Here is a 25249-nt window from a genome sequence, read left to right as displayed (position 1 = left end):
GCCCAGTAAACATTTGCTACAAATCCCTTGATAAGCCCTTTGATAGCTTCTCATTTCAGAAATATGAAATCATGCAGGCTGCTGTTCCAACAAAGCTTCACTGTTCTCTAATGGGTTTATGACTACTCTGGGCTTATCGCAAACACAGCAAGTAGCTGGTGCCTCTATTAAAATCCTATAAGAATAAAAGAGCGGATTTGGAAGAAAATTTGTTTTAATAACGTCAGCAAGGATTATCACTTCACTGCTAAAAATACCAGAGCACTGGGGCTAAGTTCAAATGTTTGTTCAGCTGGTAAAAAAAAACAAGAAAAAAAAAAAAAAAAAAAGAAAAACGGGTGCTGTGAGATGTTGGTGAACACTGGAACAAGGCATTTGCAACTTGTTGAAACTAATTTGACACATTATTTATTTTATTTTAATTCCTTTATTCAAAGCTATACTGTGTAAGTTGCTAAACTAGTGGTCAGTCGCGGTATTGCTTTTTTCGTCCGTTTTTCGCCCGGAGTCACCGAGGACCACCGGAGCAGCGCCGCAAACCACCGCAACCGATACGAATCCATGGAGTGGTAGAACGTAATTTTCTGAGCAGGATTTGGGGAATAAGAGGTTAAGCATCCTTCACCATCGTAAACACTGGTTGCTGAGGGAAGCTACTTCCTGAAGAGTCGGTTATTGGCCGGTAGTGTATCATGTGTGTATGATCTGCGATGTGATTGGCCAACGTATACACAACGTATACAGATGATGCAGATTACGTAATTTTGCCGGGAAATCCCGCCCCTGTCACTGCTAAGAAGAAAACATATAAAGAGAAGGCTTCAGAAGCTGAAAATAACGGAGTGGGTGTTCTAAAACTTTAGCGATTTAACAGTTAGGACAATTTTAAGATTTGTTTTATAAAAAAAGTTACATGGTATAACTTTAAGTGTGCTTGCAGTGCAGTGGCACTGTTTTTGTTATCCTTCATACTAGCAATCAATGCTGGACAATGATGAAAATAACTAGATTAAAATATTATGCAATCATTAAATAAGTTGGACATTTGCTGGGAGTATTAACTTGAACCCCAACCCCAAGACTCCACCAAAAAGACGGCGTCGTCCCGATGTCAACAAATTAACAGGGGCGAATCGGGCATCCGACGCCGGCACCGAACGCAGCGAGTGGAGTACCCTTCATTAATTAAAAAGGGAACGTTCTCCACGTTGACGCTGACGCAACGCTCGCCGGGGGGGTAACCCCTTTTAACTGAGAATTTATACTTAAATAAAATAAAATAGGCAAACAAGTGAAACAACAACATCAGAACAGTCTGGGGAAACCCATAATTTAAGGTTCTTCTTAAGTGAAAGATCAAAGTTTGAAGAGAGAGTTACTGGTGTATTTCTCATCCCACACCTTTATTAGAATCGCCCCAAAAAATTGTGTGTTTGTTTGTGTGTTTGTGTGTGTTTCCATCTGTAACTCCACGTTCAGCAGTTGTTCAATTGTCTAAAAAACATAATACAAAAATCAATAACGCATGTACCTTGCCCAACATCAACTTTATCACCTTCAGATGTGTCTCTACTTCTCATATAATGCCAAAATGTTTAATTTTTTTTGGGCCTTATATTGCACAAGCCATAGTTGACCGACGACGCGATTCACGTCACAAATGGGCGTAAACAAACACTGCCTGCAAGCAGAGATGCAGAGATGGAGGAGATGGGGGGGGGGCAGTTGAGAGAGAGCAGCGGCACAGTATAACATATGATAGGAATAGCGTGCTTTAAACCTTCTACTTTACCCTTTCTGACTTTCCTGGCTGCAATGACAACCTTAATGCAGCTAGCAACAAAGGACCTATCTAATTTCGTCATGTGCCCACATGTGTCATAATTAATCCCACAATAACTGTTCCACTCTGTCTTTCTGTGCGCATGGTCGCATTTCCCTCGGAACACTCCGGACACGGGACTGTAATCATCATGTATATAACCCAAGAGGACCTGTTAGGACCCGTACTGTGTGTGTGACGTGTGTGTACTTTCTGCTTTTTATGCAAACTATAAAGCAAGCAAGCAATCAATCAATGTGTGTGTGTGTGCGCTGGCGTGCGCTTCTGCAGAAAATAAGTACTGCTGCATGGTTAATCGTTTTCAAACCGAAATCGCGATGCCCGCGATTAGCGAATCGCAAAGGCCACGGTTTCTCTGCAAAGTAGACTTCCCAAGCAATATGGAGACGTTTTAATTTTTGAAATCCCTTCATAATTGACTAAGGAATGATCAAATCAAACTGTGGTGGTGACTTTCTTTGCTTCCGAGCATCCACACCGCTGAAAGTGAAAGTGAATTTGGCACAGTGGCCACTGTGCAGGACTCTGCCAGTGCGTGGGAACTAGGGGTGCTGCAGGTGTTCCAGCACCCCATGGGGAAGTTTTCAATTTTTTATTTAAATAAGAAAAGAACAAATCAAACATAGCAAAAATACGTTGCCTGTTGTTGTCGTTTTTTATTTATTCATTTATATATATATATATTTTATATATATATATATTTCCATTATAAAATGGATTAAAAAATTATAAAAAATATTAGGCCTATTATTTTTCAAACATAGCAAAAATACGTTGCCTGTTGTTGTAGTTTTTTATTTATTCATTTATATATATATATTTTATATATATATATATTTCCATTATAAAATGGATTAAAAAATGATAAAAAATATTAGGCCTATTTGCGCCCGCAGGAAGGCCCCATAGCAGAATCACGCTTAGGGCCCCCATGGGCCCAGAAACGGCTCTGGCTATGAACAACAACGTGTGTAGAAATTACCTAAAACAAACAACATCTGTGTAGAAATGACATGATGAAATAAACATGATTTAAAACATCAAAACATCGCAGGCACCGTTTTCTATAGTTCACGATTCGGTGTATAACACCAACGGCAACGTCCGTTGACGCTGCGAGTGGAAAAGTACTGAAATGTTTCTACTTAGGTAAAAGTACTCTGTTACAAGTAACGTGTGTGTTCGAATGTGTTACTTGAGTAAAAGCACAAAAGTATTAGGCTACCGATGCCAAAATCATTCCATGTTCTACAACAACTTCATAATTAAAAAAAAAATCAAACCTTGGTTCGAAGTGGAGCGGTGAATTTGAGCAGTTCCAGGTCTATGTTTTTGATTCTATGTGTTCTAAATCTATGAATTCTGTCCTAGATCTATAATGCAGTGATGTTGCTAGCTTTTTAATGTGTCATGCTGTTGTGTGTGTGTGTGTGTGTGTGTGTGTGTGGGGGGGGGGGTTAGTGTTGGTGCGTGCGCGTGTGTGTGTGTGTGTGTGTGTGTGTGTGTGCGTTTGTGTAGTGAGTGTGGGTGGGGGGGTGTGTGTGTGTGTGTGTGTCATGCTGTTGTGTGTGTGTGTGTGGGGGGGGGGGGGGTGAGTGTTGCTGCGTGAGTGTGGGTGGGGGGGGGGGGTGTCATGATGTTGTGTGTGTGTGTGGGGGGGGGGGGGGTGAGTGTTGCTGCGTGCGCGTGTGTGTGTGTGTGTGCGTGCGTGCGTGCGTGCGTGTGTGGGGGGGGGGGGGGGGGGGGAGGGTGAGTGTTGCTGCATGTGTGTGTGTGTGTGTGTGTGTGTGTGTGTGTGTGTGTGTGTGTGTGTGTGTGTGTGTGTGTGTGTATGTGTGCCTGCACAACAGCGCCCCTCCTTTAACTTGTGTGGCCACTCAAGGTATTGCCAGGCTACAGACATAGCCACCCAGAGACATAGCCACCCACGGACATACCTGTCTATTGGGAGCGCTTTCACCGCTCCAAAAACTATTCAACAGTAGGCCTACCATTGTACACTTTATTTCAACATAATATTTAACTTTGCCTTTCCTACTACACTACACATCCCATGCCACCTAAACAAACGCCCAGGAGGTGCTTTTTTTCTATCTTATTATAACCCACCCAGCCAAAACAGAGCAGGCCACCCTGTACCTGAGGGGTTTGTATTTCTGAAACTATTGTATATATCTTACAGACTCAACATTTTACACCATTTTGCATTTTGGAACAAACTGCATATTTAATGTTGAGCTATCCTACATTTGTATTGCTTAGCTGCCCTCTGGACTGTATCCATCTCTTTTTTCTAGTTAACATTATGCTAGCAATAACGTGATTGCTTCTATCTCACAATACTAATTCAGAAAGGCCTTTATTGATTGTTCAAGTGAAGATTGACAGGAAAGATGGAGAGAAAGATGGGGAGAAACACGCGGCAAAGGTCGCCAGGGTCAGGACTCGAACCCACAACACGCTGTCAGGTATTAGAGCCTATGTGGTATGCACCTGAACCGCTAGGCCAGCGGGCGACTCAAGAAAGGAATGTTTTACGAAGTTCCTACGTTGCCCATCTATCTTGTACCACTAGCATGTCCCTTCCATCCAAGCACGACTATGTCATCTCTGCTCCATTTGTTTTCCATCATGCCAGGCCCAAGCATTCCAATGCACTCCTTGCAGACGGACTCCATCGTCTAATCGTGATTTTTGGACATAATCGTGATTATTTTTCATAATCGTCATAATCGTTTCCATGTTGAAAAATGTTCATATATTTAAATAAAAGGTCAAAAATAGTGGAAATAGCTGATCTACAAGCTCACAACGCGTCGCATCGCGACGCGTTGTGAGCTTGTAGATCGGCTATTTCCACTATCAATGTTCTTTTTTAAGTATAAAGTCGTCAAATATGTCAGTAATTATGTGTCATATCAACCATGTGCAACTTAAAAGCAGAAATGTAATTGTCAACGACAAAAACACAATTAAATCGTTAATCGCAATTGTTTGAGTGACAATGAATGGTCATGTAAAATGTCATAATCGTGACAGCCCTAAACCTTACCCCATCCTCGCCTCTACCTCCCATGCTGAGCCAATATTGAGCTTAATCTCATGCTCCGATTGTCATGGGTGAATCTAGTGTGGCACAATTAGATAGACAACGTCATTATAATGGGACCCTGTGTCCATGCAATTTGACCTTTGATCTCCTGAAATGTTTGCAGCGGGAGGGACCCAAATATAATATACGTTAGGACACCATCCCGGGCAGAGAATAATGAGTGAGAAGCCTCCTTCCGTACTGTACTACCAGGCAAGAGGCACGCACACACACACACACACACACACACACACACACACACACACACACACACACACACACACACACACACACACACACACACACACACACACACACACACACACACACACACACACACACACACAACACACACACACACACACACACACACACACACACACACACACACACACACACACACACACACGAGAAGCAGGCTAAGCAAACTATGTAAAGGGAGGGGAAATCTATATCGTTCATCCCAGCTTATAGGCAACCTGCAGAACCTGTTTGCAACCTTTTTGAGTGCAATTGAAAAATAAAACACATCGGCCAAGCAAGCCTAGAAGGATTCTGTAAGTACATTTGTAAGATGTGTAATGTAATCGGTATAACTCTTTGCAGGACATTATGGGCAAGCAGGCCATTCAAAGTTTAACAATACAATCGCAAACGTAATCTACAAAAACAATTTTACATTGACATATTTTGTCACGTTATCAAAATATGGTGGTCTATGTTATAAAGTAAAAAAAATCAAACCTCGGTTCGAAGTGGAGCGGTGAATTTGAGCAGCTGTACCCTATGTGAGTGAGTGAGTGTAAACTGTGCCTGTGAGTGAGTGGTGAGTGTGCCTGGCCTGCACAAAACAGCGCCCCTCCTTTAACTAGTGTTTTGTGTGTGGCCACTCAAGGTATTGCCAGGCTACGGACACGGCCAGCCAGCCACCCAGCCAGCCACAGACATACCCACGGACATACCTGTTCATTGGGAGCGCTTTCACCGCTCCAAAAACATACAACTGTGCCAGTGTTGTGTATGCATGAAGAAAATTAAATACATCTATAAGTATGTTATGGGGATTTTTAAAAGGGGGAATGTGATTGAGAACCAACCTTGATGGTTAGGCGAGCTCCGATTGGCTGACTGCTGGAAGCTTGGACCAATAAGATCAGGCGTTTGTCTGTGATTGTCAGACCGGTCCACATTGTCCTGCTGAGAGAGACAGAGAAGCCAGAACATCAGTCATGCCACTGTGACAGCTGGTCACTGACACAACCACTGTGACAGTGTTCATTTTGATAGCAAATTCTGTTTTAGTCTTGGTCTTCTGAAATTGTTTAGTCTTATGCCTCATTCACACTACAGATATATAGTTGAACGTTTTGCTTGGTAATTCAATGTAATCTCAATGGAAACCAGCTTTAAAGGCTGGGCATGTCGGCTGTCCTTGGAATCCAGCCTTTAAAGCTGGTTTCCATTGAGATTACATTGAATTACCAAGCAAAACGTTCAACTATATATCTGTAGTGTGAATGAGGCATAAGTCTTTTAATCTTAGTCCAAGTCAGTGGTTCTCAAACTTGGGGTCAAACTTTGGGGATCACCAAATTATTTTGTGGAGTCCCCAGATGATTAGCTTAATGTAAATAAAAATGTCTCACTCAACGGTAAACAAACCTACATAAGTGTATACAGGGTATCAGCACAATTATAAAGTGACCATTTAAGGACTATGGGGCAGTCCACGAATCAGGCAGAGGACAGAGAAGAGAGAGAGCGCAGTGCATCTTGGGTGACTCGCAATGACCAGGAAGTTGTGGAACTATAATCTCGCCCTCAACATAAAATGTATTTTAATTGTAATTCTGCCCATTTAAAATATATTTACCCAATCAAATCTCTTAGTTACATCGATATCGTTCATGTGAACTAGTTCGTTGAAGCGTATTCATTATACTCATCGGAATCGCTATGACCGTGCCGCGCCGTACCGCATCGTGGCCATACCGTGCACAATGCAGTGTCTAGCAGGAGACTTCTATGCAAGACTAGTAATCCACATAGCAATTTATTTTATCATTTCAACAAATATTCACTGTGTATTCACTCCATTTTGTTCCAAAATGTTCCTATTTATCATGACAAAGCAAAAAATAAAATAAAAATATAAATAAATATCAATTTAAAACTACACTCTCGCCATCTATACTATAATTTTGCGAATGTCTGTCTGAGTGAGTGAGTGAGTGAGTGTCTGTCTGTCTGTCTGAAACAGCGTTTCTCCTCGGTGGCTGGAGCAATTGATCTGAAATCGCATCACCATCAGCATATGAACACACCTGACATAACTGTGAAGCCCGTTTGTCACTTTCACAAATCGTATGCTGTATAATAGCATTTTTATGGTGTATCTATATCTATTTAGCCTACAGTACCTTTTGTGACCACACATGTTAAGGGAGGGGCGCTGTTGTTCAGGCCATGCACAATCACACACAAACCCACACACACACACACACACACACACACACACGGGAGGGGGGGGGGGGGGGGGGGGAGTGTGTGTGTGTGCAGGCGGGCAGGCGGGCGGGCGGGCGGGGGGGGGGGGGGGGGGGCTTAGCCATTAAACGAAACGGGTATTTCTTACATTGATGCTCCTACATATTATCATGCAAGCACCAGTTAAAGTTACTTTCCATCCCTCATATACTGTATGCACAGTGCACATCCCATAACCCACACACTGCACATCATTTTGGAGCTCATATCTTTGAACGGGTAAGGGCTAGTTAATATTAATGGAAGAATTTTATATTAATGGAAGAATGTGGACTTTGTCCCACTGCATAACTCCGCCCCCGGTAGCAAAAGAGAATGATTTTTCTTGTTGGCCAGTCAGGGACCAATCAGAAGGCTGACAAAGGGTCAATTCCAAGTGCTTGTCAGGGTGGGGGTCCCCAGTTCATATATGATTATTTTGGGGGTCACGGCCTAAAAGTTTGAGAACCCCTGGTCTAAGTCAACAAAATTAACACTGCAACCCTAACCCTTTTGGAATAAGAATGTAACAGAAGTCACACAGACACTGATATGCCCATACAAGCAGCATATGGATGTTCCTGATGTCATCAATATGACATCATAGCACAGAGTAGTCGCTACTATAATGGTACGTACTGGGTATAGTACTGGGTACTCTGACAACGGGTATGTACAATAGGTATTGCATAACAGGGTGGGACATGTATTCCCAACTTGCATTGTTCACAAGCCGGTGCCCAAAGTATGGAAGCCTTACTGAGCCTTGAGGCCCACAGGGCAGGAACCTATCTCCTTTTTCTGTACAGCGTGAGGCAGTTTGATGTTCATCCCCTAGCCTATGATGTACAAACTACAACTGGGTTCCATTTTTATAGTCTTTGGTATGACCTGACTAGAGAATCGAATTCTGAGACTCTTAACCACAAGGCCACTGAGCTGGTGCCCAAAGGGCAAAATAATAATCTATCTATAAATGCGAGAAGTCTCTGCGTGTCTGCGTGTGTGTCTGTCTGTCTGTCTGTCTGTAATCCGCGTATCTCGAGAACCGTTCGTCCCACCGGCTTCAGATTCGGCACGCGCGTCCCCCCCGCGCCACGGAGTGCAGTGACGGGCCTCGACCCTACCCGACGCGCGGTTTTCCCTAACCGGCGCGAAACGTTCGGAATCTCCTTATGCGGGGCTGATTGTTGACATCAGGCTGTTCCGGAGGAAATCGAATCGGCGCAAGCGCTGACTCATTGTGACATCACTTCATAAAAGGCTCTGACATCACGTATGCCACATGAGTCAACACAAAATGCCATGGTTACGTATTGAATGTCATCAGTATGACCCGTTCATCCCACCGGCTTCAGATTCGGCACGCGCGTTCCCAGATGGTCAAAACGGGTCCTACAGAGATCTCCATATATGGGCATAAAATGGACATTGACAGATATCTCCATATATGGGCATAAATGGACACAGGCAAACAGATGGTCATAACGGATCCTATGACAACAGGTATAATTGGGTTTGCATTAAAGAGCGGGACATTCATTCCCTATTTACATCGTTCCCGAGTTGGCCAGGTCGCGGACTAGACACTCGGCCGCATATCTCCATATATGAGCATAAATGTACACAGGCAAACAGATGGTCAATACAGGTCATACAGAGATCTCCATATATGGGCATAAAATGCGTAGACGGACAGATATCTCCATACATGGGCATAAATGGACACACGCAAACAGATGGTCAAAACAGATCCTATGACAACAGGTATAATGAGGTTTGCATTAAAGGGCGGGGCATTCATTCCCTATTTACATTGTTCCCGAGTTGGCCAGGGCGCCGACTAGACGCTCGGCCGCCCTTTGGGCGGCCGAGCTTCTAGTAATAATAATAATAATAATAATAGCAATACTGGATGAAAGAAATAAGAAAAAAAAAGTACAGCGAAGAACAGCAGCTATGATAAAACCTCTTTATGGAAGGTATGTTAAAATATCTTTAGCAGCAATGGGGGTTGTGGGTAATAAGTGGGGGAGGATCTGGCTCGGACATGGAGTGGAATATCGGAGCAGGTTATTGTCAAAGTTCACGACCCTAGGCTCGTGGGGAGGCGAAAGGAGACCTCTTGTGTAGGGAATAGGGATGGGACAATACGTGTTATTATCTTTTATCGTGATAAACACTCACGATAATCGTATCGTGGAGATTTAAATTTATCCCGATATCGTCCTCTGTCATGCACTGGGATCAATTTACCTTTTATTTGCCGAGCTGCATAACTGGTACCATTTAAACCCTCTATTAGTAAAACGTACTTATAATATACGTACTTGATACAGCCTTTTTTTTACTCTCTACCAATTCTCTTTGCCAAAAAATTAATAAAAAAAACATTTTTTGGCAAATGTTCCGCCCCAGGATAATGTATTTTGGGGATATTTTGATTATCACGATTATATCGTAAATAGAGACTTCTTTGGTCACAATAATCGTGATCTCCGCATCTCCGCAGACAGCACAGTAGTAGCGGGCGACGCATAAATAGAAAATGAAACACTTCTTTGGTATTTTATAAAAATTTTGCTAAAAACTTTTTGCTACACTCAATAAAAAATGAAACACTTCTTATGCAAATACAAACACACACTTGAAACTGGTAAAAGATGACAAAGCCTATCCTTACCAAATACCATTTATTTTGTATTGTGTTTTATGTGTTTTTCTTCTTCTTTTTCTGCATAGTACTGTGTTTTATGCGTCTGTCATTCTGTTATATGGGTTAAAAAAGGACCCCAATTGAAACAAAACAATCACAAAGGCTTTTTAGTTGACCTTGTACCAGTGAACTGTTCTGTCATTAAACTGTACCTTTACCCATGCAAACCGACAATAAAGTCTTCAATCAATGACATAAATTCCCTTGAAAAGCCGCGAGGGGCATGAACTTTGGCAATAACCAGCTCTGATTCCACTACTTGCGGCTTGGACGGCTGGCTTAGTGGTCCGGGCACCTAAGCTTATTGCAGCCTGACAGCGTGTCGTGGGTTTGAATCCCAATCTCGACAACCTTTACTGTGTAAAAAATAATAATAATAAAAAGTAGTAAGTATACATTACATCAATTACACTTATCAGACTATGTACCGTACATTGGGCAACTAACTCAGAATTCTTACAGATTCAATGCGGTTTTCTGTTCCTTTGTTTTTGTCCTTGTTCAGAGCTCTGACAGCCGCAAGGAAAACGCTCTCTGTGGACCTGCATAGTGGCTGGCTACACACTATGCAGCCACTCTGTGTTTGGCTGTGTGTGTGTGTGTGTGTGTGTGTGTGTGTGTGTGTGTGTGTGTGTGTGTGTGTGTGTGTGTGTGTGTGTGTGTGTGTGTGTGTGTGTGTGTGTGTGTGCATGTGTGTGCGTGTGCGTGTGCGCATGTGAGCAGATTGTACAGCCATACCAGCCTAACACTGGAACTGGGAACAGAACGTACTGTGATGGACCACTGTGCTTGGCTTGCCCTGTTAAACGAATAAAAATATAGCTACTGACAAAAACACACACGAGCGCGCGCACACACACACACACACACACGCGCGCACGCACACGTACACACACACACACACACACACACAAACACGCCAGACCTTCTCTGACACAACAATAAAAGCTGTGGTTGCCTGTTCTGCCTCATTGAGAGTTGCTACATGTTATGCAAGTGAGGCAGGAATTTTTTTCATGTCTTTTATTTCAAAGGGGAATACCACAGATTGAGCTATAAAAATGCCTTAGGTCACTCTGGGTAGTGTTACTTGTATTGTATAACTGTGTGCAAATCCTGCTAGTGCGAAAGAGGTGATTGAGTCATTATCCAAGATGATGCAGGATCTTCTGGCTTGCAACTGTACAGTACCAGTGGTGTAAAGTTAGTAACTAAGTACATTTACTTAGGTACTGTACTTACGTAGGTAGGTACAATTTTGAGGTATTTGTACTTCACTTGAGTATTTCCAATTACCAATACTCCACTACATCTCGGATCCAAATATTGTACTTTTTACTCAACTTCATTTATTTGGTAGATTTAGATTTTATTACATGTTTTGTCCGTTTGAAAATAGCCGATCTACAAGCTCACAATGAGTCGCGAGTCGCGATGCGACTCATTGTGAGCTTGTAGATCGGCTATTTTCAAAAGATTGTTAGACATTTGAAAACGTGTGCAACAGGATATTCTGCGTAATGATTACTTTCTACTTTAGTAATTTAAGTACATTTTGATACCAATACTTTTGTACTTTTACTCAAATACATTTTTAATTTCTGACTTTTACTTGTAACAGAGTAGTTCTACATTGCAGTACTGATACTTTAAGTAGGAACACTTTTTCCACCACTGCACAGTACTATCTGAATAAAGAACTTCAGGCGCTGAAGCCATTCACAGAAAAAACGACAACGGCCGATGACATCTTCGTCAGGTCAATCTGACAGAAAAGTATTTTTTCTGTGCGAATCATCCAAGTTGTTCCAGCACCTTTATTCAGTTATATGTGTCCGCTCCTGAGACACACCAGATCAGCCTGATTTTGGCTCAAGGCATGGTGGAATATCCCTTTAATCCTGTACAGAACTAACCTCAGTGTTAACTCATTAAAAGCCTCAGACATTAACGGATTATAATATCCAGAGTGCCTCCCACCCCCCCCCATTCACGGCCGTTCTCTTATTTTGTCTTATTTTGAAGGCCACCGGAAGTAATTCCGGTCTGACGTCATCGGATCCTTCGACTGAACCGATCATTGTTTATGTGGAGCCATGCTGGATCGGCTCGTAGCGTTTATACATGTGTTTTATAAGCGAGCATCTGCCTCCATCTTCGCTTCTAAAGTGTAGTTTTGAGATAATGGACATTAAAGATGAGGCGGCCCGTCCACCTCAATGTTATGGGATGACTATTGTGTGCTCGTGGAGCCGTGATGATGACAAATCAGCGCGGATTTCGTCTCCGGAGCGTCGGCCATTGTACTAGGTATTTTTACTCGCCGTTACAGTAATATATTACTTTTCCCGCGACATCGCGTGGATGGCACTATAGATACTCTATTACTTTTCCCGCGACATCGCGGGGTTGGCTTTTAATGAGTTAATAGGCTAATAGGTTAATAGATACTAATTCATTAGTATCATCGGTAACACCTGTGAAGGAAGTCGAAAGACACCCGGAAGTAGAACAAAATGGCGTATATGCATATACCCTATTGAACTATGGAACCAAATAGACACTTACGGTTCCATTTGGTTCCATTTGTACACTCTCAGCGTTAAGGTATCACTCAGGAATGGACAGTTTTATTACAGATGCAGTTGTGTCTATGAACTATGTTACAAACATTGCAATGAATCTGTTCAGAGCTGCATCGTAGCTACGAGTGTGCAACCTTTTTCTTTACATTTATAAAGTGCTGCACAATCTGTTTTCCAGTTTTAGGGATACATATTCATATTTAGAAAATATATAAATAAGATAAACCCTAAAAGACAAGAACGATATTTGTGACTTGGACTTCCTTTGTTAAAGGAGGCATCCAGACCAAAACACATATAGGGTTAAATCTACCTTTTATCATACACCTTCATACCTGCTTTAGTCGATTTTTTCATAGTTGCCCCTGTTGCTAGATTTCGGCTTCCCCTGTTGCTAGATTTTGTGGGCCCTCTCATAACTAACACGGTGGATTGTCCTCAGGCGAGTGCGGTTATTTCTTTAGCTTCAAAGTTAGTATTTTTCTATTGGATTGTGATTACACAACATTCTGAGACCAACCAAACCGCTGTTTTGACCTCACAGGCACCCTTACTTGTCAAACAGACGAGAAGATCCTCTGCTCCTCCCCTCCCTTTCTAGGCTCTCCTCTCTCTGCTCCCAGCACCATTTCCATAGTACACTGGGGACCATAATTACCTTGTATTATCTGTTATTGTTGCAGCCTTCTCAGCTAGAGGTTTCTAAGACTAAGGGCTCTATTTTCATCCATCCCTTACCCCTAAACTATTTTTCAATTTTTTACTATTTTGCTATTTCAAATAGCTGATTTACAAGCTCACAACATGTCAATGTAGATCGTCTATTTGAAGTATTTTGAAATGCTTTTCAAAATAGTAAAACAAAAAAACAGGTTTAGGGATAAGGGGTAAGGCATGGACGAAAATAGAGCTCTTAAGTCTTTAAAAAGTTAAACAAAACTTTTGCCATCTTGCCACCTTATGCATTGCCATGATATAGAGACAACCCTGTCATCAGCACACACACCGTCTGCGGGTCCAATCGCTAGACTGTGACTGATCTGTAGACAGACACCCAAACACTACTGGGACGTTGGTTGGTGGGATGTACAGCCGAAATATATCGGCTGTGTGTGTGTGTGTGTGTGTGTGTGTGTGTGTGTGTGTGTGTGTGTGTGTGTACACGCATATATGTGCACTTGTGCAGGGTTCAGCTCCACTGATCAACAACTAGGGACCCGGTCACACCACAAAGTGGTCTTGAATGCCACACTGCATGGTTGTCTGGGAATATGTGTGCGTGCGTGCGTGCGTGCGTGCGTGCGAGAGAGAGTAAGAAAGAAAGAAAGAGAGAGAGAGTGTGTATGCACTGTCTATTAGAGTAGAGGTTCATTAGCAGTACCCCTCCCCCCCCCCCCCACACACACACACACACGCACGCACACACACACACACACACACACACACACGCACGCGCGCAGACATGCACATAACCCACCATCTAAAGGTCTTAGCAGAGCTCCAATGTCCACCTTGGTCTCTCTCAAGAACAAAGCGGACAAAAACCTGAAACCCAGACAACATTTCATGCCCCTGAGTGACTTTGGAGATTTGAGCCTATATAAAGTGTTTAGCATAATTCTCAGCCATGCAAGCCCCTGACTTAATCTAATTTTTGGGTTAGTGGAGCTTAGACTGTTGAGAGCAGACAGCGAGAGGGGAGACAGATTGAAGTGGCACATAAAAGTACGGGAATCATTGTCGACTAGCCAAAAGAATCACAAACCTTCTCTTTCTTATTTTTCTAGCACTTTCTCTTGTTTCTCTTAGTCTCAGCTTTGCACTTTCTCTTGTTTCTCTTAAAAAAGCTCTCTCAGCTTTTCACAATTTCATTATTCTATAGCCAGACACACATGCATGTAGCCACGCGCGTACACACGTACACACACACACACACACACACACACACACACACACACACACACACACACACACACACACACACACACACACACACACACACACACACACACACACACACACACACACACACACACACACACACACACACACACACACACACACACACACACACACACACACACACACACACACACAGGTGTTGCTCAAGTGCTTAGAGAGGTCAACACAGGTCTAAGGCTAGGCCAAGTTTTGACAAGAAGCCTATGAGGGCCCTTTCATATTGATGAGCTTGAAAGGGACTCTGAATAAGAGCCGGAGGGCTGAGGGTGCAGCTTTTTAAAAGGGGTCAATCGAGGGCCAGGGATGAGGTTAGAGCTTTCAAAGTGAGACAGGCACAAAGGTCTAGAGGTTGGATCTCAAACAAGAGGGAAAAGACTGAGTCGGATGTCGAAACCACATCTTTAGGAGAGGTCAGACTAAGGCTAAATGTTATGGTTGGGGACGGCAGACAGAGTGACAATACTCACACCGGGGAGACTGGGACTGAACTAGGGCTGAACATATCTGTCACATCTGTTTAGAAATGGTTTTATCAATTGCCTTTTCGATTAATCAAATCATCTTAACACTTTGTTAATTTGATGCTGAGAATACTTTGCATTAGGTTGGGTCGTGGCCTCACCCCATCTGTAAGATACCTCCTATTAAACTGGTACATGCATACAAGCTAAATGATGTGAGATCTTCGCCTATAGATATGTCTGGGGATTTAAAAATACAAGGCAGTTGCTAGAATGAGGGTTTAGATCCTAACTCTAATGCATTAGCATAATTTACACTTAGGGCCCAGGCTATACTAGTTAGGCCATTCATATAGGCCTAGTCATGTCGGGTCGGACATTATCCAGCAGACAAACAAAGACTCGCTGATGTAACATTGGTGTTAACATTAATACCTGAAAACACAACATGTATGCCATACAAGTTGACTAAACCACTGCAAAGACTAAATATGGTATTAGGAATGCACTTACTCTTTCCAAGAACAAAGAGAAAGAACAACATTAGAGAGCTTACTGTAAAAGCTTCCAGGATTGGAGAATCTCCACTAAGGGGAGAGAAAAATACTTTAAGAAGACTGTATGAGAGAACAGGAGAGTAAGCATGAACAAACTGAGCCCACAAGGCATACAGAATGGAGACTACCCTACCGTACATATATATTTACTTTGCTTTATTTATGGGCGCCCCTCAACCCCGCTGTAAAATACACAGAAGGACACGCGCACGCAATGCATATTTATGTTCATGGAATTCTGTCTCTCTAAGCTAGGGGTTCACAATTCTTTTCAGCCGAGACCCAAAGGTTGTAAAAAATACAAAAGTACAAAAATACATTATTAATTAATTAATAACATAACCAGGTTGCAATTCAATGCATGAACCCTTTCCGACGCTTTTATTAGTAAATCTGTGTATACAAAACATAATATCCTCTAACGAATACACCAACAGTGTTCATGTGAAGCAGTTTGTTTATGCTTATTTCTTAAAATGAAAAAAATCGCTATTGTCATTTTGCGTTTTGGGTCTCTGACGCATTATTATGGATCCCACCGCAGTTCTTCTAGGTAAAACCCGCTGTGATTGGCAGTCGCTGTGATTGACATTGACAGTTCTTGTTTTTGCAACTATGCCTAAACAACTAAGATACAGATAAAAAAATATATCTATCACAGATAGAAAGAATATCTGTGATAGATATTTTTTTAATCTGTATCTACCATCCACTTGAATGGAAAAATATCTGGAGAAAGAGATTATTTTATCTGTTATCTGGCCCAGTGGTAATGGGCCGTTAAACTATGCCTAAACCTAACCCTAACCTCAGTAAAACGATGCCTAAACCTAACCATAACCTCAGTAAGACTATGCCTAAAGCCCAGGCACTAGGGATGAGTATCATAAGGGTTTTATCCGATAATGGTGCTAAAGCGATACGTCTAAAGCAGTACCAGTACCTAAACGGTACCAGAACCGATACTTTGACATTAATCGCTTAACATTTTTCACTAATTATTATTAACATTTTTGGTGAACATTGCATAAGTGCATCTGGTGTGTGATATAACATCTAAGCTTAAGCATGAACTTAACAATCACTCTTTAATTCATACAAAATCAGTAACACTAACAGAAACAGATGGAACATTAACCCAAACTTTACTGGAATTGGGTAGACAACCTGGCCTGGCGGGGAACTATTCCGAGAAGAGAAACTAAAGTCTGTTTTGTTATAGGAGGAGGGGCTGGCTGTTGTGGCTGAGTCGGCGTGAGTATATTTTACTTTATCTAAACTTTCATAACAAGACATGCATAAGCATTTAACAGCTAGACTTAATTTGCGCTAATTATCTACAGGTATGTAGTAAGGTAAAATGTTCATTTTAACAAGGTTGACCTACATTTCACATCGATCAACAGATGTGGAATTTGTTTCATAAAGATATCAGGCCAATCATCAAAAGGTTACAGGTATCCAGTCAAAAATAGAAGATCTACAAGCTTTTATGGAATCTTTTTTTTTTTTTTTTTTTTTTATCTATTTCTAAAATTCTCTAGAATGTTTTATTAAAAAAATGTATTTGTGAAAATATTTGATTATTATATACTTTAATCTCATGTAGGAAAATAAAATGACATATTTACTCACAGTGACAACCCATACAGTGTTTATGAAACCCTGCTCTAAGCCGTGAGAATCCAGAAGGGTCTTCACCAGGCTGAGCTCACTGTCTTCTGGCTGACTGGCTCAGAGGTCAGAGGTCATGGATAAAGCTATGACCCTGATGACCAGCAGACAACAGACTTGCTCCTGAGCAGCAAGCCAATGGTGCTCCCAGCCGCCAATGGTGCTACCAGCCTAATGCAGGCCAATGGTGCTACCAGCCGCCAATGGTGCTACCAGCCTAATGCAGGCCAATGGTGCAACCAGCCTAATGCAGGCCAATGGTGCTACCAGCCTAATGCAGGCCAATGGTGCTCCCAGCCGCCAATGGTGCTACCAGCCTAATGCAGGCCAATGGTGCAACCAGCCTAATGCAGGCCAATGGTGCAACCAGCCTAATGCAGGCCAATGGTGCTCCCAGCCTAATGCAGGCCAATGGTGCAACCAGCCTAATGCAGGCCAATGGTGCTCCCAGCCTAATGCAGGCCAATGGTGCAACCAGCCTAATGCAGGCCAATGGTGCTACCAGCCTAATGCAGGCCAATGGTGCTACCAGCCTAATGCAGGCCAATGGTGCAACCAGCCTAATGCAGGCCAATGGTGCTACCAGCCTAATGCAGGCCAATGGTGCAACCAGCCTAATGCAGGCCAATGGTGCTACCAGCCTAATGCAGGCCAATGGTGCTACCAGCCTAATGCAGGCCAATGGTGCTACCAGCCTAATGCAGGCCAATGGTGCTACCAGCCTAATGCAGGCCAATGGTGCAACCAGCCTAATGCAGGCCAATGGTGCTACCAGCCTAATGCAGGCCAATGGTGCTACCAGCCTAATGCAGGCCAATGGTGCAACCAGCCTAATGCAGGCCAATGGTGCTACCAGCCTAATGCAGGCCAATGGTGCTACCAGCCTAATGCAGGCCAATGGTGCTACCAGCCTAATGCAGGCCAATGGTGCTACCAGCCTAATGCAGGCCAATGGTGCAACCAGCCTAATGCAGGCCAATGGTGCTACCAGCCTAATGCAGGCCAATGGTGCTACCAGCCTAATGCAGGCCAATGGTGCAACCAGCCTAATGCAGGCCAATGGTGCAACCAGCCTAATGCAGGCCAATGGTGCTACCAGCCTAATGCAGGCCAATGGTGCTCCCAGCCGCCAATGGTGCTACCAGCCTAATGCAGGCCAATGGTGCTACCAGCCTAATGCAGGCCAATGGTGCTACCAGCCTAATGCAGGCCAATGGTGCTACCAGCCTAATGCAGGCCAATGGTGCTACCAGCCTAATACAAGTGACTATTATTACATACTCGCTTGTTCGGATTGATTATAGTTTGCAAAGGAAAAGGTACAGTGACAGTGCAGTTCACTGGTACAGTGGTACAAGGTCAACTAAAAGGATACCTCAAAAAAGCTTTTGTGCTTGTTTCAATTTAGGTCCTTTTTTAACTCATACAACATAGATAGTTCACAATTATTTGAAATAATTGCAATTATTGGTAATAATTATTTGAGATAATCGCGAATGTTTTGCATAATCGTCATAATCGCTTCCACGTTGAAACCGATTTTAAACAAATTTTATATTGTAAAACTTTCTAGAAAGAGATAGTGTAAATAGGCAATCTTCAACATGACACGTAATATCTTTGCTGAGCCGATCAGCACCAAATTTATTGTGCACGCTGCCAATAGGCTAAGGAAGTACCTCTGTGCACGGATTATTTGACTATTAACCCTGCAAGGCCCAGCGTTGCTTTTTGGCAACATTTTAAAAAAAATGTTATAATTAGTTTTCCTGTTCTTTTTTCACATTAACATCACCATTAAATCCTATTGTTTAGTATTACAATGCCATTGGCCACGATATTTGCATATAAATACCCCCCACAGAGAATGACATTCACACCTCCCAGAGAAGTTGAAATTCCAGCGTCTGGACAAATGTTTTAACTGAAGCTATTCCTCACTAAAACATAAGTAAAATGCCAGTAATATTGTTTTTCGTGATCATTAGAATGTCTAGAACATGTACATATGTTATTATTGTGAAAAATATCCCCAACATGCAAATCAGAGCATGATTTATGATTTATGGCTATAAAACCTTACAAAAACATTATTATTTTTTTAACATTACATTTTCCTGTGATTAGGACTCCTACAACACCATCTGATTTTTTAAAATTATTTTGGGCCAGTAGAAATTAATTCGGGTCTTGCAGGGTTAAATAGGCCTACTTAATTTTATAAGATCGGATCAGGCTGAAACCGTGCCCAAATACGGAGTCATACAACATAGATACAGTATGTCATAAGTCATAGACGTCACAAACTGCTCACATAAAATCATACTAACATAGATACAGTGTGTGATAAGTCAACCTCTTATCTCTACATCTAAAAATGTATTTACCGAACTGATACAACACAATGTCGCCACCATGGTAACAGCCGCATGCTGAAACAATGCCCAAATTTGGAGATGAGCATGGTGACATCCACCATGTCAACAGCCGCAAGCTGAAACGATGCCCGCCATCTGTCTGCATCCCGACATCACTGATAATAAACAGTGTCGCCACCATGGTAACAGCCGCATGCTGAAACAATGCCTACATCACAGACAGGTAGCACTGCACAACTGGACGTCAATGGTGACGGTTCTGCCCAACGGGCACCGGTCTGGGTTCTCCAACATTACTCCTGAGACACCTACATTCAATCCCTCATATACTGTGCACACCCCCGGGCACAGGACTAGTTATAATATAATCCAATGTTTTGTGTATTTTTTGTTGTAATTTAATTCCCTACTTGATCATAGTACAGCGTCACACTAAAGTATCAGATCCGCAAGCTTGAAACACGGCGCAAAGCGACACGTTTTGAACTTGTAGATTTGCTACATTTGATACTTTTGAATTTGAATCCTGAAAAAAACGCTTATTACTGGAGCTTTTACAGTGTGTGAATGTTCTTTTTCTTGTATAAATCCGAAGCACTGGCTCAAGAAGCTGAATGTAATTTGCCAAACAATCATCATTCAACTTTCCTATGCCTGACATCCTGCAATCATGCATCTACTCTAAAAAAGAAAATTGTGACAAGGCTCCTATACTCATGGGAAATGATAAGAACAGGTCTTTGTAAATGACCACAGTAATACAAATAGCTTAATTTTATTTATTTTTGCTCCACAAGAAGCTGAAACTGAATGGGTCAAGTAATTCAGCAAACAAGCACCACAGCATGCTAATTGTGGCGCTTGCTAATGTTTAATTAGCCTATGCCCTTTGCTCTCATTAAAAGCTGAAAGGATTACAGCAAGCATGTCCTTCAAGCCTTAAAAAAAATCAGAATGAACATAAAAATCTGTCAGGGCCTTGTGAGAAAATAAGTCCAAGATGTTCTTTTTTAAATGGCCTCGACAGGGGAAGATAATAAAGGAATAATAAGCGGCTGCACACTCCTAACTGTATGGCGTCACCACACAGTCACAGTTCAATTCACTCTGTGGTGAGGACACAGTCGTGGCACCGGGCCAGGCGTTCCAGGACCTCTTGTGGACTTACATAACCAATCTGGAGCCAGAGGAGCCAGAGGACCGAGCTCAACACAGACCTCCATTCACTGGCACTGACACAGACTCTGATAAAGGCCCTCCATGGTCAATAAACGCTGTGTTTAACATCTAATCCAACAAAAAAAGGATTGTCAGGGTCATGCACATCCCATTTTTTATTTTATTTTTTTAGGGCAAAGTTATTCCACTTTTTAGCAAATCGTCGTTGTCGGGTGGACACCTTGTATATCCAAAACCATTCGTTTTTATTGTTTAAAAAAATTAACTAAACTAGTGTAAACAGCCGATCTACAAGCACACACCGCCTTGCACCGCAAAGCGTTGTGTGCTTGTAGATCTGCTGTTTTCACTACTTTTGCGCGACAGCCTTGTCTGATGAAGCAGGGCTTTACTTCGCCCAAAAACATACAAATTTGAAGCTAGGAGATACAAGGTTTCTGCCCGGCAGTGACGATTTGTTTTTATGACATCTGACATGCAAACACAGTTAAGGAGAGATTTAAATGAACACTGAGGATTTTAATATTTTACTGGTTGGCTCTGCTGCAGCTACTACTTTCACTGCACGTGGAAACAAACAATGACCAAAACAAGCCCTTCAAAACAATCCTCCTAATCCTCTCGATAGAAAGGTCAGTCTGTGTGTGCGTGTGTGTGTGTGCGTGCATGTGTGTGCGCGCGTGTGCGTGCGTGCACGAATGGACTCCCCCATAGAATCAGAATGAATAGCATTACCTGGGGATGTAGTATCAGCCAAAAGGAGAAAGCGTTCCATTGTGAACTTTAGTTGGGACCAATGCTCTTACATCAGCGTCCACAACCCAACAGCAGATTGTTCACCATGTGAATGCAGTGTGTTCACCTCAGTGGAATGTTGTGACCATGCCACTCATTCACACACACACTCTCTCCCACCGCCCCACTGCCCTGTCTTCATTCAGGTCCACAGTCTTAAATCTCTGGGCTGTGACAGATACATTCAGACCCGGCGAGGGAGCTTTTCTCCAAGGCCTGGTTTGGCCCTCAGCCCTGGGATCGGAATCCAGAGTCATGGGTTCCACCGTTCGTGTTACTTTGACTATTTTTAAACTGTGTGTTCTAAAGGCAGCGTTTCTCAAACTTTCAAATTTCAAGGTCTCCCTTTAACTCTGACAATGTATAATGTAACAATGTATATATAGAGTTACAGACTTGTAAGGGTCAATTTAGACCACGGAGTCCCATCCACTTTGAGAACTACTGTTCTAAGGCATGCACCATATTATATATATTATATATATATATATACTGTATATATATATATATACAAATATATATATCATTATGTCACAGGTTCAAATTCACCTCATTAACTTGGTTGCACCTCATGCGCTCTCTCTCTCCGATCTCTGCTGTCACTCTCCACTGTAAAATATCTAAGGAAAATAAATGAATAAATAATAACAGCAACAGTGCCGATTCGGGCACATCTTTAAGAGGTGAGAAAATGAAGGTACATTTGCCACATGAAGATATTATGAACATCATTATCCTTGCTCTGACATGCACAAAGAATATGGACCATCCTTCCTCTCCTCTGAGGAGGGACAGAGGCTGAGGAAAGGCGGTGGGGTCGGTGTGTGTGAGTGTGTGTGTGTGTGTGTGTGTGTGTGTGTGTGTGTGTGTGTGTGTGTGTGTGTGTGTGTGTGTGTGTGTGTGTGTGTGTGTGTAGAAACACAGGCCTTTGCGGACAGAGGTCCTTGCATGCTTTATATGGTACAAGCTTCCCATATGTTAGATGCATTGTAAGAACTCAAAGTGTTATATATAGTCTCTCTCTCTCGCTCTCTATTATGGGGAGTTGGGGCGACATAAATTATCAAAAAATGTTAGCATGTATAACCTGTCATCCCTATTTTGGGCACAATTTATTTGGCCCAGAAATTGTATCATAGCTAATAAAATACAAGGCTAAAACCTGTGGCAAGCTCCTCTATAATTCCACTAGACCTTACTTACAGTCCGAGTATAAATTATTAGATTTCTTGTTTTGATTTATGGCAGATCATAAACAACAGAGAATCAGAAATTGGAATCAGAAATCCATCCAATTCAGACTGAATTAATTTTCCCCGTATTGAGGAGACTAACACTGAATTCATATTTCGTCGTGTGATGTGCTAAGCACCTAAAATAGCCGTTCTACAAGCTCACAACTTGTAGATCGTGCGAGAAAGTATATCGTTCGTTGCTATCGTTTTGTGTTTTTTCGTAAATTAATTATCTACTTTATCATACTACAGCGTCAATCAAAAGCGTCGAACTACTTCTGAATGTGAATCCTAAAAGTTAACCGTTTTGGACATTCGAGGTTTCCACCCAACAGAGATGATATTAAGAGAGAGAAAGAGAAAGAAAGAAAGAAAGAAAGAAAGAAAGAAAGAAAGAAAGAAAGAAAGAATTTTTAATTTACCTGATAATTGGGGTGGTGCAGGAAATAATCGGGACATCCGGCCACAGCCATTAGGGTTTGTTTGTCTCGTCGTGCCGTTCAATTAGCAGGTGGGCCTTTACCAGGAGACGGACAGGAGGGGACCTGAAGGAACACAACAGCAGAGATGGAGGTTTAGTGTGGAAATGACAAACAGAGAAGAGGAGGCCAGAGGGAGAGAAGAGACAAGAGGGTGAGCGAGGAAGATGAAATCTAGGAGCTGAGCAGACCAATATAGCACAGAGCACTTCTTAACCCATTTAGGGATTATTGAATGCTTTAGCTATTGAAAAATAGCAGATATACAAGCTCACAGCGCGGCACTGAGTGCAGCGCTGCGAGCTTGTAGATCTGCTATTTTTGAAAAATCGTGAAAATTAGAATTTTGACCCGATTCTATATTAGTGTCTTTTGAATCCTTCTAAGGTTTTTTGAAAAACCTATGTTTCTATGTCAGCAATCTGGCCAGCCATCGTCAAAGAAAAGGTCCTTTTCCCTTAACTGGAGCTCAGTTAGTCTGTTCTTGAGAGACTACTATGTCAGTGGTTCTCAAACCTTTTCATGCGAAGGACCCCCAAAATGAAATTTATTTGGCCACGGACCCCCATCACAAAATATTTAGTTCCAGGGACCACCCAGAAGCAAAATTTGAGTTACAAACGTTTGCTTTGAAAATACATATATTCAAAGATTTGCATACATTTTCACAACTTTTTCAAAAATAGCAGATCTACAAGCTCGCAGCGCAGCACTTGGTGCCGCGCTGTGAGCTTGTATATCTGCTATTTTTCACTGGTTAAAGCATTCAATAATTCTAGGCCTAAATGGGTTAACCCACATAGGTCCAAAGTAAACAACATCAACAACTCTAAGATAGGACTGATGGTTGTTGCAGAGTTTTAAACAACATGCAACTAAATGTAATGCCTCAACTCCTACAATTCAAAGCGCTCGTCAAGGTGGAGGCTTCCCAGTTCAAATATCGTCGTTGTCGGGTGGAAACTTGTATGTCCAAAACCGTTTGTTTTTAGCATTTAAAAAGATGAACTAAACTAGTGAAAACAGCCGATCTACAAGCACACAACGCAAGCACAACGCCTCGCGGTGCCAGGCGTTGTGTGCTTGTAGATCTGCTGTTTTCACTACAGTTGTGCGACAGCCTTTTCCGATGAAGCAGGGCTTTACTTCGCGAAAAAACGTACACATTTGAAGCTTGGAGATACAAGGTTTCTGCCCGACAGTGACGATATGATCATTTTGGGGGGTTGAAAAGGTTGAGAACCACAGATCTATGGTACATGGTCTACACCAGTGGAGTAAACTTACTATAATCATTTTTTTTGTCTTAGGAACAATTACCCAAAAATTATTATTGAACTCAAGTCTCCATGGTGAGTAATCAACAGAAAAAAAAGTCATTTTGGGGGTGAACTACTCCTTTAAGTACAGCACTGAAGTAAATGTACTACTTTCCACCACTACCTACCTATACAGTAGCTAGCAGCAGCAGCAGCCATCCCCGGGTCAAGATGACCACAACCTCTTGGACACATGGTCTACATTCTATTTGAACTTCTTAATGTGGGCATCCTATTAACCTCTTGGCACAGCTGCCACTGAACAAACACCTGTATACACTGACCCAGAAATACCCTGCAGGCTCCTCTCCAGGACTTAAGTTAGACCTTGGGAGAGTATTTTAAGACCAACAGCTCTGGCTCACAAATGTGATAGTCTTTTATGCACCCGTTCATGACCTCCTGTTGGTATTTCAAAAATATAACCGCAGTTTTCTGGAGGGTTAAAATTA

The 25249-nt window shown here is 42.3% G+C and overlaps 1 protein-coding gene across 3 annotated transcripts in view; it reads right to left on the bottom strand.

Moving 5' to 3' along the window:
* The window catches only part of grb10b (growth factor receptor-bound protein 10b), a 119158-nt gene that overhangs the window by 70900 nt on the left and 23009 nt on the right, over positions 1-25249 (bottom strand). Inside the window, exons 2-4 of one of the 3 annotated variants that reach the window (XM_080720941.1) lie at positions 23422-23544; positions 22314-22384; positions 6032-6131 (exon numbers count right to left, since the gene is read on the bottom strand). In XM_080720941.1, coding sequence (XP_080577067.1) covers positions 6032-6131; positions 22314-22384; positions 23422-23458 — 208 coding nt within the window. In that variant the 5' untranslated portion in view covers positions 23459-23544. The remainder of the gene's footprint in view (positions 1-6031; positions 6132-22313; positions 22385-23421; positions 23545-25249) is intronic. The other 2 variants (XM_080720942.1, XM_080720943.1) reach the window with 2 other exon arrangements.

The sequence above is a fragment of the Nannobrachium achirus genome (genome assembly GCF_963921795.1).
Source record: "Nannobrachium achirus genome assembly, chromosome: 2".
Taxonomy (NCBI): domain Eukaryota; kingdom Metazoa; phylum Chordata; class Actinopteri; order Myctophiformes; family Myctophidae; genus Nannobrachium; species Nannobrachium achirus.
This window is presented reverse-complemented; position numbering and strand designations above follow the sequence as displayed.